This window comes from Pavona decussata, unplaced genomic scaffold, assembly GCF_977016875.1.
Source record: "Pavona decussata unplaced genomic scaffold, jaPavDecu1.1 SCAFFOLD_602, whole genome shotgun sequence".
NCBI classification, from domain to species: Eukaryota; Metazoa; Cnidaria; class Anthozoa; order Scleractinia; family Agariciidae; genus Pavona; species Pavona decussata.
In genome coordinates, this window is record NW_028145860.1 from 2,805,438 (window position 1) to 2,823,191 (window position 17,754).

At 39.1% G+C, this 17,754-nt stretch overlaps 2 protein-coding genes and 1 long non-coding RNA gene across 5 annotated transcripts in view; 2 read left to right on the forward strand and 1 right to left on the reverse strand.

Annotated features, from left to right (window-relative positions):
- Positions 1–17,754, forward strand: part of LOC146449382 (A disintegrin and metalloproteinase with thrombospondin motifs 6-like) — a 33,101-nt gene that overhangs the window by 13,201 nt on the left and 2,146 nt on the right. For all 3 annotated transcript variants that reach the window (XM_085101644.1, XM_085101643.1, XM_085101645.1), the window contains 16 exons: positions 313–421; positions 1,491–1,619; positions 1,882–2,038; positions 2,868–2,963; positions 7,378–7,517; positions 8,383–8,449; positions 9,237–9,321; positions 9,943–10,073; positions 10,510–10,633; positions 11,120–11,209; positions 11,646–11,803; positions 12,316–12,445; positions 13,795–13,927; positions 14,588–14,795; positions 15,129–15,288; positions 17,441–17,713. In XM_085101644.1, coding sequence (XP_084957770.1) covers positions 313–421; positions 1,491–1,619; positions 1,882–2,038; positions 2,868–2,963; positions 7,378–7,517; positions 8,383–8,449; positions 9,237–9,321; positions 9,943–10,073; positions 10,510–10,633; positions 11,120–11,209; positions 11,646–11,803; positions 12,316–12,445; positions 13,795–13,927; positions 14,588–14,795; positions 15,129–15,288; positions 17,441–17,713 — 2,190 coding nt within the window. The remainder of the gene's footprint in view (positions 1–312; positions 422–1,490; positions 1,620–1,881; positions 2,039–2,867; positions 2,964–7,377; positions 7,518–8,382; positions 8,450–9,236; positions 9,322–9,942; positions 10,074–10,509; positions 10,634–11,119; positions 11,210–11,645; positions 11,804–12,315; positions 12,446–13,794; positions 13,928–14,587; positions 14,796–15,128; positions 15,289–17,440; positions 17,714–17,754) is intronic.
- Positions 3,183–5,203, forward strand: LOC146449383 (uncharacterized). The gene has a single exon (XM_085101653.1). The coding sequence runs from the start codon at positions 3,266–3,268 to the stop codon at positions 5,195–5,197; it is 1,932 nt and encodes a 643-aa protein (XP_084957779.1). The 5' UTR covers positions 3,183–3,265; the 3' UTR covers positions 5,198–5,203.
- The window catches only part of LOC146449384 (uncharacterized), a 58,627-nt gene continuing 53,233 nt past the window's right edge, over positions 12,361–17,754 (reverse strand). The window contains exon 4 of the long non-coding RNA XR_014860654.1: positions 12,361–12,457. This is a non-coding gene — a long non-coding RNA (uncharacterized LOC146449384). The remainder of the gene's footprint in view (positions 12,458–17,754) is intronic.

Sequence of the window (17,754 nt, forward strand, 5' to 3'; positions counted from 1 at the left end):
AAATCCATTGTCAATGATCATGATGTTAAAATGTGTCCCTCTACCATTTGGGTTAATTGGACTGTATAGACTGAAGTTTAACATGTATTAATATTTTATCCGGTATTTACACTGTTCAATTTCAAAACATTTGGTCAAAATAAAAATGTTCTTAACTGACTGTCAGCCTGGGTAATGCTCCTAGTATGTTCTTAAATTTTAGTTAATCGCAGCCTCAACGTTCTTCTAAAGAACGTTCAAATAATGATATGGCATTATCATATTGCAATTTTTAACTTTATCCCAACTTTATCTATTTTTTCATTACCATAGGCGTAGCAACGATAAAAAACAAAATTTGCTTCGTTAAAGATCTAGTCAACGTGAACACGGACAACGGTCTACAGACTGCTTATACCATTGCACACGAGACTGCGCACAAGTAAGTAGATGATATCCCTTACATTGAATGAAATAATGAACAAGATCCACTGTAACAGCATATTAATAGTAGCACAGAAAACATATCACTCCTTACACGGCTTGTGTTAATTTGAATGTTCACATTACAACATATATCCATCCAGGTCAAATAAACAAAATCAATTAGCTTTCAACAGGCAGCGTAATACAAGAACTAGACACCCACACAGGACAGTACTGCTCAAACTATTTTAAGGACGGTGCCTACTATCGTTACTGCGCATACGTTCTGCGCATCTCGAGATACTCGGGTTTCCTATGGGTGCTGCCTACTAATACAGGGATAATTTTGCGCGGTTTAAAACTATACGGAGAAAGCAGAACTTAGCAAATGCTTTTGGTATCTCAAAAGAAAATTAGGGGTAACCATGCATTTTTCAGAGATAATTAAGCTTGAATTTAGGAAAAAATCCCATACATTGCTTTATATTCTGGCGCTTTTTAGAGATATTATTGCTTAATTATCTCTGAAAAATGCGTGGTTACCCCAAATTTTCTTTTTGGATTCCAAGAGGCCTTGCTAAGATCTGTTTTTCCCGCATAGTCATAAGCCGCACAAAAATACTTCGGTATTAGTAGGCACCATCCTTAACTGAATTCGATTGAATTGTCATCATTGAGAATATATCCACAAGCTTAAACGTTGGAACCACTTTACAGGGCATGGCAAACCAAAGCAAAGTACTGTTCAGTACCTAATAATTAGAATGGTCATACTTTAGGATTTCATTCACGGACTCAAAAGTGTAGAACCACTATATACAGTACACTGAATAAACAACGATTCGTTAGCTTTCATCTGAATGATCACACTTTAGGATTTCATCCAGAGGCTTAAAAGTAAGAATCAAATTGTGCACCATACACAATACCACAGGGAAGTACTGCCTAGTAGCTTTCATTTGAATGGTTACACTTAAGGATTTGCCCGCTGGCCCCAAGTCAAACAGACTCTGGGAAGGTTGAATGTTACAGTGTTTTACAACATGGTGTCGATAATCATTTAAATCTCAATTGCTTGTCCATAGCCTTCATGTTGGTCATGATGGAATAAAATGCACTAATTTCGTCAACATCATGTCATCGACGTTAGTTGGGGGACCTGAGGCATTAGAGTGGTCTTCATGCAGCAGGAATAAGCTTCAAGCTTTCCTTTCGTAAGTTAATTCAACTACTGTCAGCATCCATTTATACCTAAGCTATGTCACGGAACTTTGAGGGGGATAGACAATGTAAACCGAAATGCCCTCTTCAGGGTCGACAGCTTGAAATAATGACGTTACAGGTGTAAGAAACACGTTTAGTTTTACATCAGCCGCAGGCTTGTGTTAATCAAAACCAGTAAAAGAATGTGCAAAGAATAATCACATCATTACATCGTTGTCTCCGAAAACTGACCACTTATTTCTTATCATAAAGGAGCAGCGACTCGTCTTGTCTTGACGATCTTCCTCCCTCAACTCGTCCCAGGCCTCCAGGATCATTCTACACCAAGCTCCCAGGTGAACTAGTAGGTGGAGACACACAGTGTGAATACCAGTTTGGGCCTGGGTATAGACAATGTCCTCAGAGAGAGGTAAGTACTTCTGGTGATGCCACTCAACTCAAATCAGAGCGAACGCGTATTTACGACTTATCAGAGGCGAGCACTTCCCATTTCCTGCGCCGGTCACACTTGAAACTTTCATCCACAGGCTCGAAAATTAGAACCACCTTGTACAGCATAATAAACAGCATCACAGGAAAGTACTGCTCAGTAGCTTTCATTTGAATGGTCACACTTTAGGATTTCATCCATAGACTCAAAAGTTAGAACCATCTTGTACAGCATAATAAACAGCGCCACGGGAAAGTACTGCTCAGTAGCTTCATTTGAATGGTCACACTTTAGGATTTCATCCATAGACTCAAAAGTTAGAACCATCTTGTACAGCATAATAAACAGCATCACAGGAAAGTACTGCTCAGTAGCTTTCACTAGAATGAGACACTGAGATTTAATCCACAGTTAGAATGGCATCTAGTCATATGCATTTTATGGGAGCTTAATAGTTAAAAGATTAGGTTTCAATAGAGTTAAGTGGTAGGAAGTTTTTCAAAAGAAGAAATGTCGGGTAGAAACACTGGGTAATGCCGGAGCTTCTCCATCAAAGCTGTTTCGAGTTCTACTACATGTGCACTAGCATTTGTGCGTAACTTCTCTTTTTTTTATAAAGGTACACTCAATTTTAACAAAATATTTCGATAGAAACTTAACACATAAGTCAAACATAAGTTACGTTTATATAATTTTATGAACTAAGACTTCCACAATGTTGAAACAAGAGAAACACAATGAGTGCTTTATATCATAACTATTATATCCCACCAAGTTTCACATTTATTCGCCATAATTTACCTTACAGAGTTACTGCAGCGCTCTGTTTTGCACTCCAGATGGGTATAGATGTGTTTCGAGCTATTTAAGGCCTCTGGAAGGGACGGCTTGTGGAGGCAGAAACGTAAGTTAATTTCGATTCCCATCAATTGCAATGTACAGCATGCATAATTAATAGCATCTTAAAGAAAAGAGTGTTCTGAATAGGTTTCATTTGAATGGTCAAATGTTTGAATGACCTTGCTCATCATAATATATCAACAGTACTTCGCGTTCGTTCAAAAGGTATAACTATAGAGCTATTTAATGTACAACATAATAAATAGTACTGAAGGTAATAGACTACTTCGACGATACGGCGGCCATCTTGAATCGCAAGGTATTGTGGGGCGTCCAGGGGGCAACTTACAAAGCTTCATTATAGTAATGGCGTCGATTAACATACCTCACGCCGATCAAGACGGTTTTACAAAAGATGAATTAAGACGTTGGACAGTTCCTCAGCTAAGCAGATTTCTCAAAGATCGTGGAGTGGTTATTTCAGCGGATGGAGGCAGAAAAGAGCAACTTATTGACAAAGTTTACTACGCAAAACAACTCGGTCTCGAAGTCCTTCGAACTGAACAACAAATAACCGAAGACATCGTCGCAAGAAGGAAAGAGAAGTTAACTTTTGATGGTGTTTCACTTCCTTTTCCTGAGAACGTTCACAACTGGCTCAAGGGAAGTGAATATCTTCCAGACACTACGCTTTCTGATTTGGAGAATTATTTTAAAGCTAACGACGGAATGAAAGGTCTAGCGGAAGGCAAAAGTTTATTTGAGTCTGGTCACGTTTCCGGTGTGGAATACAACGGGATATCAAACGGAGTTAGTTTTTGCTATGTACGGGGGAAGGTTGTTCCTCAAACGAGAATAAATGAACCTCCTTACACAGTGTGGGTTTGTTTACGGACTGTATCAGGTGCTGTGATGACAGCCGAATGCAAGTGTTTAGCTGGCTTTGGCGAATGTTGCAAACACGTGGCTGCATTGTTACATTACATCGAACAGGAAGTAAGGTCTGGAAACAATAAAACTTGTACTTCTAAAGCGCAAAAATGGGGCAAAAAGCCACCTAGTAGCAAAAAGAAGAAAATACATGAACCTGCTAAAATTAGTGATATCCGGATAAAGAAAGCAAAATTAGATGTTGATGAATTGGAAAACTGGAATTTTCCACGCTCGAACTTTGACCCTCGACCTATTCCAGACAGGGAGTCATGCTTTGCTCAAAAAGACTGGGAGAATCTTGCAAAAGCATCACATGGAAACTGTGGAATACTGGGCTTTATCCCCACAGAATTTGTTCAACAAATGAACGCAAAATTGGGTGAGGAAATTAAAAAATCACCTCCCACGCTCCCTGAGCTTGCTGAGCGAATAAGTCAGGAAATGCCATCTGCCTCTTTGAAAGAAAAGTGCAGAAAACTTAAGGAGGATATGACACTATCACTTGAGGAATGCATAGCTGTTAAAGAGGCCACTGTAGAGCAATATAAAACCCCATTATGGCAGCAATTTAGAATTGGTAGAATAACTGCCAGCAAATCCCATGATGTTATAGTCAAATATGACGACAATCTAAACATTAAAAACATGAAAGCGGCTGAAAATCTATGCTCCGAAATATGTGGATACAAAAAGAACATAGATACCAAGCCTATGCAGTGGGGTAGACAAAATGAGCCCAAGGCAAGAAATAAATACAGAAAGGATTCAAAGGCACATCATAAAAGTTTTACCTGCAAAGAATCTGGGCTAGTTATTTCTCCCAAACACCCTTACCTTGCAGCAAGTCCAGATGGTGAAGTTTCTTGCAAATGTCATGGAATGGGCTTATATGAGTGCAAGTGTCCTTGGACACACCGAGACAAAACTATGAAGGATTACGTTGCACAGAGTGACTCATTTCTTGTACCAGATGTCAGTTTCTTTTCCAACATTGTTCATGATGTAATAGATGGAGTTTTTCAGGCTGTTGGTTTAAGAGATATATCAACAGCCATGGAAAAAGAAGCATCTAGTACCAAACCATTTAAACTGAAGTGTTCTCACAAATATCATTCTCAAGTGCAACATCTTATGTTTGTTTGCGAGAAGGAATACTGTGATTTTCATGTGTACCTTCCAAAAGAGTGTTTTGTACAAAGAATAACACCATGTCACAGTTTCAAAGACAACTTTCCAAAGCTGGAAAAGTTTTTTGATGACTTTATTGCTCCAGAAATGTTTACAAAGAAACTTCAAGCCAAGGAAATTGTTACAACAATTCTTAAAGGAATTGTTGATTCCATTCAGTTGGAGGTGGTTAATTAATTTAGAATGCCACACTGAACCAACTGTCTCTTTAATTAAATGAATGTTACTAGCTGCCAATTGATTCTTAAAACTTGTTTCTTCCCAGCAAATAATGCCAATTTTATTTTGCAAACTACTAGGCCAAAAAAAAAAAAAGGAAACAGCACCACATACAAGTGCTACTCAGTATTTTTCATTAAAAGGTAACGCACTGTGACTTCATCCAAACATACAAAATTAAGAACAGCATTAGTGAACCGCCTCCTTGGTAAAAGTTTCTCAGTATACATATAACTGCCATAAAAGTAAAGAATTCAACAAAAATTAACAATAGTTTTTCCTATTCCTTGATCAATGGAGGCTGCAGATTTGATATAGCTCCTGCAATGATCCATATGTCATCAGCCAAGTCAAGAAGGGTTAGTGGCAGTTCATTCTTCAGGAGATCAAATTCCTTGATTCTGCCAATAGCCCTTTCAATGTGTATGCGAGCCTTTGCAATATCCTTCGAGCGAAAAACTTGCTCTTTAGAAAATTGTGCTGTCTTACCTTTGAAAGGTGGGAAAACCACCCTAACCTGACGAGAAAGAAAAATATCCTGAACATTAAAACCTCTTTCCACTAAGGCAATCATCCCAGGATGAAATTTGTCTGAAATTTGACATTGTTCTGTAATGTAGCGGTCTGATGCACATCCACCAAATGACGGTGAAATGTAACTTAAAGAACCTGACTTAGTGCAAACAACAAGCTTTTTAAGGGTGTTGCTACTTTTGTATGTACTGTATGTTTGGTACTGGGCCTTGGAAAGAGATGGTTTTGAAATTTTTTGTTCTGTACAATCAATAATGCCTTCAACCTTGGTTAGATTTCCAGTAAAATGCTTTGAATTGTATGCAAGAGTCTGCTCTGGAGTTGGCCAATAAATCAAGGGTTCCAATTCTCGAGACAAAAATGAAATCATTGTTGTGACAATGTTTGATGCATGTGGACTGGAAATGCCAAATCTAAAGGCAAGATCGTCAATCTTTAAATCTAGCCTGATTCTCATAAGAGTCATTAGTATTTCATTTTCCAATGAAAGCTGTCGTTTGGGTCCGGGCTTTGTTTGACAACCTGCCTTTGAGGGGCTATGCTGGTACTTCTTTGATTTATGGGACACCTGACCACGGTAGTAATGAAGTTTGGCAGAATGGGGTCTAACTTTATCCACAATAAAATAAAAAATTTCACTACTGGGACAACCTGTGTATAATTTCACAAGGGCATCTGAATGTTTGATGTTTTCAAATTTAAATGTTACCCTTGATTCAAGCTCCTTAATTTTTTCCTTTAAAACTTCATTTTCTTGTTTAACTGCTGCTATCTCATCTTGTTCACTTGAAACTTGATTAGAGTCTGGCCCAGTCATATGTCCACAATTTTCCAACTCAAAGGGTGATACGCTCTCACTTACATCACAAGTTACTGTAGAGGTCTGTACAACCTCATTAGTTTCAAGCCTTAGACGTTTCCGTGTCGAGCATTCAGTGGAAGGCAAAGATACATTCGACCGCTCTGTTGGTAGTTTCCGCTTTATGCGTTGTTCATCGTATCCTTTCAGATATAATGTTGGGTGAGGATCAACATTCGTTGGCCGGCCGAATTTAAAATGATTTGAGCAAATCCTTGTGTTTCCGTTCACACTGTAATCCACTCTGTTTAAAAGCTTTGTCCAGATCTTGTAGTGATTTTTCTCTCGACATTTCCAGAATCGAAGTTCGTTGCTTCCATCAAAGGTGCTAATATGGGGCTTAATGATATATTTTTCCTTATATCGTCTGTCATTGTTACAGCCAAAAACGTTACATCGATCACCTTTACCCATGGTGAGAGGCAAATAACACGTACTCGGAGTTGAAGTTCATCTACGCCGCCATCTTTGTTTTGGCTTTGCCCCCTGGATGCCCCACAATACCTTGCGATTCAAGATGGCCGCCGTATCGTCGAAGTAGTCTATTACTGCTTTACGCTTTCATCCGTAGACTTAGAACCATCTTGTACAGCATAATGACATTAGAGAAGCGGCAGTAACAAAGTACTCTATGCCAAAATAAAGAAAAAAATACGAAACTGCCACTTTCAGTCTTAACCATTTCATTGTGAGTAATACACCAGTGTAATTAGAAATTTATCTTTGAATTTTAAATATCTTTAAGTGGTGCATTAGAGGATTGTGTGTGGACAACGGTTCACCAAAGATCGACGGAGGTTGGAGCGAGTGGTCTGAGTTGTCGGAGTGTTCCCTCACATGTGGCGGAGGAGTGCGTTATCGGGAAAGAACCTGTACCAACCCACCGTAAGTAACCACCCTTTAAGGCATGCATGAGAGCGTGCAAGGTCAGCGAAACAACGACACTCAATTGAGTGTCGTAAAACCAAAACCAAAGTGATAACTCTGGCGTATCACAACAGACGTAAACATCGCAATGAACCAATCAGTATTCGAAACAAATATATGTAGCCGGCGTAAAAAGCATGCGAGAAAGACACCATTGCTTTTGCTTCTCATCGGTTGAGAGAGTGACACCAGTTTGGAGTAAAGTAAAACCAATTAGGTGGGCAGTTTGTGGGACTTAGCGTTGATACTGAAAAATATAAACGACAGAACTCTAAAATTACAGCTAAATTAAAAGTTCTGTATACTTGTCGGGTGAAAAAGTGAAGTGTCCGTTGGCGACGATGACCGGAACTTTTTATGCTAAGGAATACACGCCTTGTAAAACAGGCTTCAAATCCTTTTGCACGTCGTCAGAAAAGCCTCACTAACCCAATGAGGAGTAAACATTGAAGAGTAAGAATTTGGATCACTGTATCCCTGAGAGGGGAAGGGGGGGGGGGGGAGGAGGGAGGGAGTACGAGATTTTGAGTACGTTTGGTTGTGAACTATCCGGATCGGAGTGGAAATCCCGAGATTTTACAGAAAAAAATGACCAAAATCTTGTGAACAAGCTGGAACCTTGTTCAAAAGCTAACCAAAACCACTGTTACAGTCTGTATCCTAATTCAGGCCAATACGGTTTAAATATTGCTCCATTTTGAGACAGCACGCATGTACGTACATGGTTCACTAGAGCAAGGGCCCTCCTTATATTTAGGCCTTTTTCCATAATCGAAAATTTAATTCGCCGAGTTATTTGCTTGTATCTCATTCTTGCCCTCAGACCGCAAAATGGAGGCAAAACCTGCCTTGGACCCAAAAGATCGTTGTGGGAACTATGTAACAGCAATGTGAGTAAATGTAGATTCCTCTTAAGGTTTCGATTTTGCTTAGAATGTACAAGTATTTCCTTACGACGAAAGACATTGACATTGCCTTTCAATATTGTGCAGATTTAACCGATAGAAATGACTTCTTAAATTACGCGCAGAATTGATTTATGAAACTGTTAAGTTTTAATTATAAGCATTGGTTAAGTATGCGTTTTCAATTTCACAGTGGCATTATAGCTCATAAATTATTTTCATGGCTTATTGCATAGGTAAATTTGAGTCCGGTCGACGGCAATACTCTCAAGCTATGAAGGAAGGAATTCAAAGTAGCGCAAGGACTATTTCCCGGCTTCTGACTGATTATCGTAAGGCTTTTGCTCCTAAAAAACAGAAACCCATTTCCCTTCCGAGGATACTAAAATTTTACTTTCAATTATATTAGCTTTAATGACTTCTCCACATCGCAATGGAATTGAACAGCATTGCACAGCAGTTCTCTAACCGTAAAGTGAATTTATTTAATTACTAGCTATCTTTAAGTCATTGGTCTTGAGTGTACCAGGTAATGTTCCAAGTTAAAAAAAGAGTCTATCTAGTGCATGTGCTCCACAACTAAGCTGCAAAGCAATCCGTACGTTTTAACCTTGGTCCGTAGTACGAACGTGCGCGATCTGACGTCTAAAGCGAGTGAAGAAATGAAACTGGGACGAGAATCCACCTCTCCGCCCTTAAATTTCAAGTGGAAAAAAGCCACCGTTTTGCAGGGTACTCTTTAACTTTCTGATTATTTTTATTCTGATTTAAGGTGACATGTCCACATTCTCAGACGGAATTTCGGCATCAGCAATGCAAGCAAATCCAATCCACCTACAGCTTCTTTTACGTCAAAAGTATGAAATGTTAAAGAAATAAAAACCCTTACAAATACAAGAAGTGTTTGGGAACCTCGAAGGTTTACGTAAATTGAGCCTAGCTAGAACGTAGACCGGGGCAACGAGGAATTTGAACGTTTATAACAATTTTAATATTTGAGCTACCGCACCCAAACTTCTTGACTCTTTGAGATATCTAGACAGATAGCACATCCAAGATGGCCGCCCTTAAATCATGACGTAGTTCGCACGTCATATAATTTATCATTTTCCGTTGCCGACCTTAAAGGAAACACCTCCGGGCCTACCCTCCACCCTTGCACTTTCACTGTAATAGCTTTAATATTCTCGGAGTTATCGGAGGGGACAGAATCCACCTCTGCTCTAGGAGACGAAAACTATCCTTTCTAAATAGTGTTAATCCAAGTCCCAAACGTTCCGAGTACTCTGTTATTCTTCCAAACTCCCTCAATGCTTTGTATCAGTGCCCGCAACTGAAAGTTCAACGTCGAAATTTCATCAAACATCCAATGCTTAACTCTTCAGAAGACGGTGTAAAAATAATCAGAAAAATCACCTGTTTTGTTGGTTGAAAGTCAAACTTTAACATAGTCTTCATTTCATTCTCATGCCATTTAGGTGCCAATCCCTGCAAGTTATCCTGTCGAGAACGAAATACATATGGTTTCTATGGCAATGTAATTGACGGAACCCGATGCAATCACGAGAATCCTTTTATTTATGATGTGTGCATTGGAGGAGAGTGCCAGGTATGAGCTCTTGCAGCTGTTAGCTTATGCTAAATCCAATTTTTTCCTGTGTTGGTTAAAAATGGGAACGTTACATTACAAACATCGCAGCACACCGTACTCCTTTCTAGTGTTATTTGACCAACAACAGTTGAATGAATATATCTAAAAAATTAGATGTCTTAGTGGGGTTCGTACACTCGAGATTTATTATCCAACGAAAGCTTTTCTCATAAGTAGCAAACAAAACTATCAGGGAAAAGAGAAAATTGGTGAGTGCGCGCGCGTCAGAGAACCGTTTTGTTTTTTTGTTGTTTTTTTCACTGTACGAATAACCACAAAAATGGATTTGTACAGTACAAATATCACGTGATATTTGTACTTGTTTCGAGGATTATGTGAACAGTCCTGAATACCGTTGGATAATAATAACATGTCTCACTATAATGTTTTTCAGGTGGTAGGATGCGATCATGTCCTCGGGTCTGCAAAGATGAAAGACCGATGTGGAGTTTGTGATGGAAACGGAGACACGTGTACTGCTGTGAAGTCGAGCTATACGAAGGTCCTCGGAAGATACGGTAAGACTTAAGGACGGTGGCTACTTTTGTTACTGCGAATACGTTCTGCGCATCTCGAGATACTCGGGTTTCCTATGGGTGACGCCTACTAATACGGGGATATTTTTGCGCGGTTTAAAACTATACGGAGAAAGCAGAACTTGGCAGGTCCTTTAGGTATCCAAAAAGAAAATTGGGGGTAACCATGCATTTTTCAGAGATAATAAAGCTTTAATTTGAAAAAAAAAACGCCATACAATGCTTTGTATTTTACTGCTTTTTAGAATAATTGTTGCTTAATTATCTCTAAAAAATGCCAGCGTGGTTACCCCTAATTTTCTTTTTGGATTTCAATAGCCCCTTGCTAAGATCTGCTTTTCCCGCAAAGTCATAAACCGCGCAAGGCATTGTCCTTAATTGTCCATGGGCGTAAAATCAATTTACTAACAAAGAACGCGTTAACTGGATAACCTTGGGACCACATTCAAATTAATAAATTTCTTTCAGGTTTGAATGCTGTCGATACCATCGTTGTTTTACCAGTGAATACCACTCATGCTGTGTTCCAAGAGACAGCAGCGACTTGGAATTTCATTGGTAAGATCATATTCACTATTTTCTACCAAGAGCAAATGGGGAGCAAATAGCAGTACTCTCCAAACCCCAGAAAAACAGAGAGTACCAGTCGCTATAGAGTAATTTAGACATCTCAGCTATCAGTTAAAATAAAAATGCCATTTCCCAGCCGATAGTTACAATTTTGTTCAATTCTCAGCTTTCAGTTATCCCCATGCAGACCCTCTAATTCAGCTGATATAGGGATGTATCACTTAATATAAATTCGGTAGAGGTTATCAATATCGTACATTGAATAATATGGTTATATCTCTTAATTAAAAACTGGATTATTGAATAATACAATTCGAGCGATTTGATTGGCTTAACGGTCATGGTATATGAGCCATTAAAACCCGATAAAGATGATCAAAAACCTAAGTATACTGATCATGATCCTGTCAAATTTTATTTTCAGGAGTTCAAGATGAGAATGGTGCAAATTTGATTCCCATTCCTTATTGGTATGGCAATGTGAGGTACAAGGCTGGAAGCAAAATAACCTACACCAATAAGGGAAATTCTCCAGACCGCCTGGAAATTGAAGGACCAACGAATATGATTCTTAAAATAGTGGTAAATATAAATCTCTTTATTTTGGGGGTTGTAGTGAATCTCCAAACACCTCGAAGTTGGTTTAAAAACAAAACCCACTTCTTGGTGGTTGGAAATCGGATGAAACACTGGTACTCTTCTTCGTATTTGATATCAGTTTTTATTAAAAACTGGATCATTGTATAATGCAATTCCAGGGTTTTGATTGGTTTAGCGGCCATGGTATATGAGCGATTATAGCATGCCCGACAAGTAGCGACCATAAATTGTTTTCTGGTTGCTCTTGACAACGAAATCAGCAAGGACTACCAATATTACTTGATTGATTTTAATAACACAATTATTCCACTCGCGCATGTTGGATATGAGATGATTTTAGCCAACTCGGCGCTACGCGTCTCGTTGGCTATCTATCATCTCATATCTAACGCGCGCTCGTGGAATAATTGTTAAATAAATACATAAATTGGTTCTACTCTAATGCACCCTATTGAACGGTTTTTTTCTTTTTCTTTTGCTCCTTTTCTTTTCAGTATGTGCAGTATCACGTTAGAAACAAAGGGATTAAATACCACTACCTTAGGCCTCTTGAGGACAACGAAACTCCTGAGCCAGCTCTGACTTGTAACTGGGTGACCACCGCCTGGACGATCTGCTCTTCAGGTAAGCACCAATCTTCAAAGATCAAAACAGAAAATGTTAATTATTTTAATTCTGCGAAGTTTTTTTTAACTAGAAATAGTGTTCACTAAAGCTGCCCCCGGTTTTGAATAGTTGTTTTTGACGATTTGTATTTAATATAAATATTGTGTTTACGACTGTTGTAAATTTAACGTTTCAACTATTTTATTGATGTTAATATTCATAGAAATAGTCAACATACTGCTTTTTAAATCTGACAATGAAATCTATGACAATCCTACAATATTGTATTTCAACATTGTTTGTGTAATATTTGGGCAAAACATAAAAAACTTGCAACAATGTATCGCTAGAAAATATCATGAATTACAATTTATTTATATACATGTGAACCAGATAAGGTAAATCTATTTCAATCATGTAACATTGTATTTCAACTTTCCAACACCACCTTGCGCACTTACTAAAATATTACCCGAGACCACCGTGCGCGCCTAGTTTCATCAAATCGGGAAACCTTCCCATACTACAAACACATTTCTTACTTTTTTGTATTAAAAAATTCCTTGTATATATACTCGCGGGGAATTCTAGAGTGCCTCAAGGGGCCAAAACCCTGCGGGGGCAATAATCGAAAGTTACTAAGAAAGTCTTGCCAAGAACCTTTCCGATTTGAATGGTCACACTTAACTGGATTTTATCCACAGACCTGCAAGTGGTCAACTTCTTAAGCCAAGCCAAAGAACATTACAGACGAAGTTGCAAAACGCGTGCGATTACTGCGCCTTTCAATAACATACGGACTTCACCCCAACTAACTATTTGCGTGTTTTACTGCTGTCAATCATAATTACGGCGACAATTGGCTGACCGCCATAAATACATAAACCGACAAAGTGGATCCAAATCCGCCAATCATAACACACGAACATGACCTTCTGACCCTGCTGAGCCAAACGTTTTTGTTTTATTAGAGGTCCGCTGCAGTGATTGACGGCGGTTGAATCTTGAACTTCAGAGTCTGCATGTTACTGAAACGCGCAGTAAATGTACTATATACCAAAAACCTGGTCTCGGGGAAGTCTGTGCATTCGTAAGATGGGGCAAGAAATTTTAATTAATATTTGAAAACTACCTGATGGACGACCACAAATTCTATCGGGAACTCCGAGTTTTGCTGAACTTCAACCTCTTGCTTAGACTACAAACAAGTTCCTTGTTTTCTCTTAGGGATGGTAAAAGCAAACGAACAATCGAGTTCGCGCGAAAATTGCCTTCCGTGAGGAGACGGGACTATCCCTAAAAAAGAGGGCCACTTGTAGTCTACTTCTTGCTATGGATTTATGAAATGTTATTCCCCTCTTGGACAGGTCAGCAGACACGGTCGGTGTCTTGCGTAAGGACAGACAATGACACTGGTGAAATATACGAGTCGGTTGCTAGTGCAGACTGCTGTGGCGTGGAATCAAAACCAGACGCAGTGAAATTTTGCCCTCAATATAGGCAAGTACATGCCGAACGCGAATAAGTAAGCACCAGTGATACTTTATCTGGAGGAAGCGTGAAGGTGGGGAGGGGTGTGGGCGCCACCTGTGAATCATCGGACAGAAAGACCTGTGAAATAGTCGAAATCATTTTCTTATGTGGAAAGAAGGAATCGAAGAGCTAACGCTCGGAACGACAGCACTCGAATCTCTTTAAGGTGGCCAAGTTACTATATCAACGTTAACTCGCTTGATAAAACCTCGAAACATCAGGCAAATAAAGGAGCTCAGAGATTTAAGATTAAGCTTAAACGTCACCTTAAACAATAGCAACTGCTACAATTCATATTTTATACGAAGTTATCACCTTTATGCAACCGTATGTATAGTTCATTATTATGTTTTGTACATTTACATTTATATTACCTGTATAGTAGGGCTCCATTTAAACTAGCTATGCTAAACTTTATGCTCCTATATAAATATTAATTCAAACAAATAAATAAATAAATAGATCTTCATCTTATGCCTTCTCATCACACAGTGGGCGAAATTGATGAGCGAGTTTGCACCTGGGCAAAGTAACTATTTCCCAGTTCTTTAATAATAGTGTTTAGAAAAGACTACTCATTATGCTTTCCGATATTAACTTTTGATTTATATCTCACACGGGCACCAGCTGGTTCACAGAGTGGACAACATGCTCAAAAACATGTGGTAAAGGCAGCCAGTTCAAGTCTGTTGTTTGTCGAGCGAAGGTAAACGCCACTCACTACGACATTGACGAATCAGAAGCCTTGTGCAATTCAACATTAAAACCAGCAGCCGAGTCCCGCTACCGTAATAACGTCAAATGCCCGGCTCACTGGATAACGTCTTGGTCTGAGGTAAGAAAGCCCAGCAATTATTCGTTCATTTGTCATAGCCGCTCGCAACTGGAAACATAGACTGCAATAGTCTTGGGATGCAGTATCAACTGAGCTGCTTGTTTCTGGACAATATAGGTCTGGAGCTTTCTAAGTTAATTCCCCTAATAACGGGCTCGCGTTCCATGTAATCAAAATTCCAACATCGATACAAAGTTTAAATGATTTAAAGATTTGTATTTCGTTTTCATTACGACTGTGGTGAACAAAATCAACTTTGCATTTATTCTTCCACCACTCACTTCTCAAATATATATATGTATGCATTAATTATGTCTATTTCTCATGGCTTAGTGTTCAAAGTTATGCCTTCCTGGAAAGAGGACAAGGATTGTTAAATGCTCAAGAACGAACAAACTGGGGGAAAACGAAGACGTGTCAGACATACAGTGTGGATACGAACCAAAACCTCCACCTATGACCCAGCCTTGCAATTCTATAGATCCTTGTCAAGGTAAAAGTTGTCTCAATTAGCATATACAGTCGAACCTCCACTAACGGCCACCTCTCCACAACGGCCACCTCTCTATAACGGCCACATTTTTTTGTCCCGGCGGACAGTCCATACATTAGCTCTTGTTTAAACCTCTCTACAACGGCCACCTCTCTACAACGGCAACGGCCACCAAAGTGCGTCCCCAACTGCCAAAATAACCTCTCGACAACGGCCAGTACAGTACTTTTTTGTCAAAAAACCGGGCCAAAAACACATTTTTTATAAACCGATGCAGTAATCCACATTTGTCTTCGGAACATTACGTTTCTGTACCCATTTTAATGATATACCTATTTTGATTGTGTTCCATTTATATGCTGCAGCAAGCATAAATTGTCTACAATAATATAGCGAATGCAGCGAACCTTGCCCGTTTCGTCTTTTTAACATTTTGATTCGAGACATTATTTACGTTTTATTGTGTATTTCACCTCTATATATTATTTAAGATTGGATTGCCATAATAAACATGTTGTACTTCCCGATAAAAAAGGTGTCATATTACACCCCTACCTCCCCATAACGGCCACCTCTCTACAACGGCCACTTCCTTCTGTCCCCAAGGTGGCCGTTGTGGAGAGGTTCAACTGAATAATAATAATAACCATCATCATCATCATCATCATCCCCACCATCACCACCACTATCGCCATCATCATCATCATTATAATCATCATCATCATCATCATCATCATCATCACCATCATTATCATGATCTTCATCATCTTAACCTTTACTTAAAGGGACACTGTCACGGCGATCTTGCTCTATTTTGGCCAAAAATGTGAAAAATATTTGACAAAGAACTTATTTTGTAGTATGAAATTGCTGTTACATTGCTGTTATTTTTAACAATTCCATTAAAACAAATACGTTTTTCGGCTATTCGTAGTGACGCTAAAAATACGTGACAGTACCCCTTTAAACGGATTTCTGATTTAAGAATTACACAAATAGTAAGGTTTCGTCAACATTTAATGCACGGTAGTGTAGTCAAGATTACTGCTTATATAACCGCAAACTATTAGTAAATAATAATTCGATCCTGCAAATCCTAACCACTGAGAACTTGAGCCATTTAAGTTACTCAATCCGAACTCGACCACCCGACCTTCGAGTTAATGGGTCCACTGCTACAGCATCTAAAACACCATTCACACCAACAAAACATGTTTAATTAAACCAGGTTTAACAAAATGAAAATTGGTAACAGACAGCTGAACCATTAGCTTTGACATAGGATTCAAGTAAACTTTAACTTATGCTTTCATTTGTGCTAAATCTGTAGTCGACAAAAATCCGAAAGCAGCTTTTATGAAGGAAACAATTTAAAACTGTAATTAACTAAACAGCTTTTAAACGTGTGTAACCCTTGGTGTGGATGGGGCATAAGTTAAAAAGCCACGATGGGAACAGCAGGTGAGTGAATCCCTTCTTACATGTGCGCAGGAGTTTCCTGCAACCGACATGTATAGCACGTATTCCGTGTAAGGAACAAATAAACGAGGATATCCAGGTACGTCAAGTAATTTGTTTTCAGTAGTCGGTCGCATTTTCATTTACTTGATATGCCTGAGAATGCTTCTAAACTAAAATCGAAAACTTTTGAAGAAATCTAACATGCAAAAGGTTGCTGATAACATTGCGCTGGGTACTTCAAATCAAGAGACTCAGTTGCCTTACTTCTAATGGTATCATCCGAGTGGAACGTAGAGATGGCATAATAAGTCATCCGACTAGAAGTGGAACTGTCGATAAGTGGCTGATAAAGGACAAAGTGCGCATATTACATTCATTATCATAGACGTCGTCGTCATTACCACCGTCACTAACACCCTCGTCCTCATCACCTCATCATCAGCGCCATCATCATTATCGTCAGCATCATCTTTTTTATTTAAGCACGGTATCATGACGCCTGACGCACATTATAACAATGATATTAAAAGTGTTTTTGAAGGCGCCTCTGTCGTTTGCTATAAAGTTCACTGTTGATCTAAGCTCACCAGCCCGACCCATGAGCGAATGCATGACAATGAAGGCGGTGAGACACTGAATCTGTTCCGTCCTTTGTGTCAGAATAATAACACTAACGTTATTTTGCTTTCAGAATATAAAATTGGCTGTTTCAGAACGCCTCCGGGCCTGTTCTCGGAAACATTAGGTGACTTTACACAAGAATCGGACCCGGCTCAAATCTTGGCGCAGTGCAAGGAGTTGGTGCGCCAAAAGAACTACACTGTGTTCGCTCTTGGTTATGGCGGATTGTGCATGTCAGGACCTGATGCTCGGGATAAATACTACCAGTACAAGCCTGCTGCGAGAAGAGGAAGGTGTAAAAATGGAATCGGTATTGGGAGAAACAGTGTCGTCTATACGTTTGGTAATTTGATATGTATTTTGTGGGACTCGCAGTTGTTATGT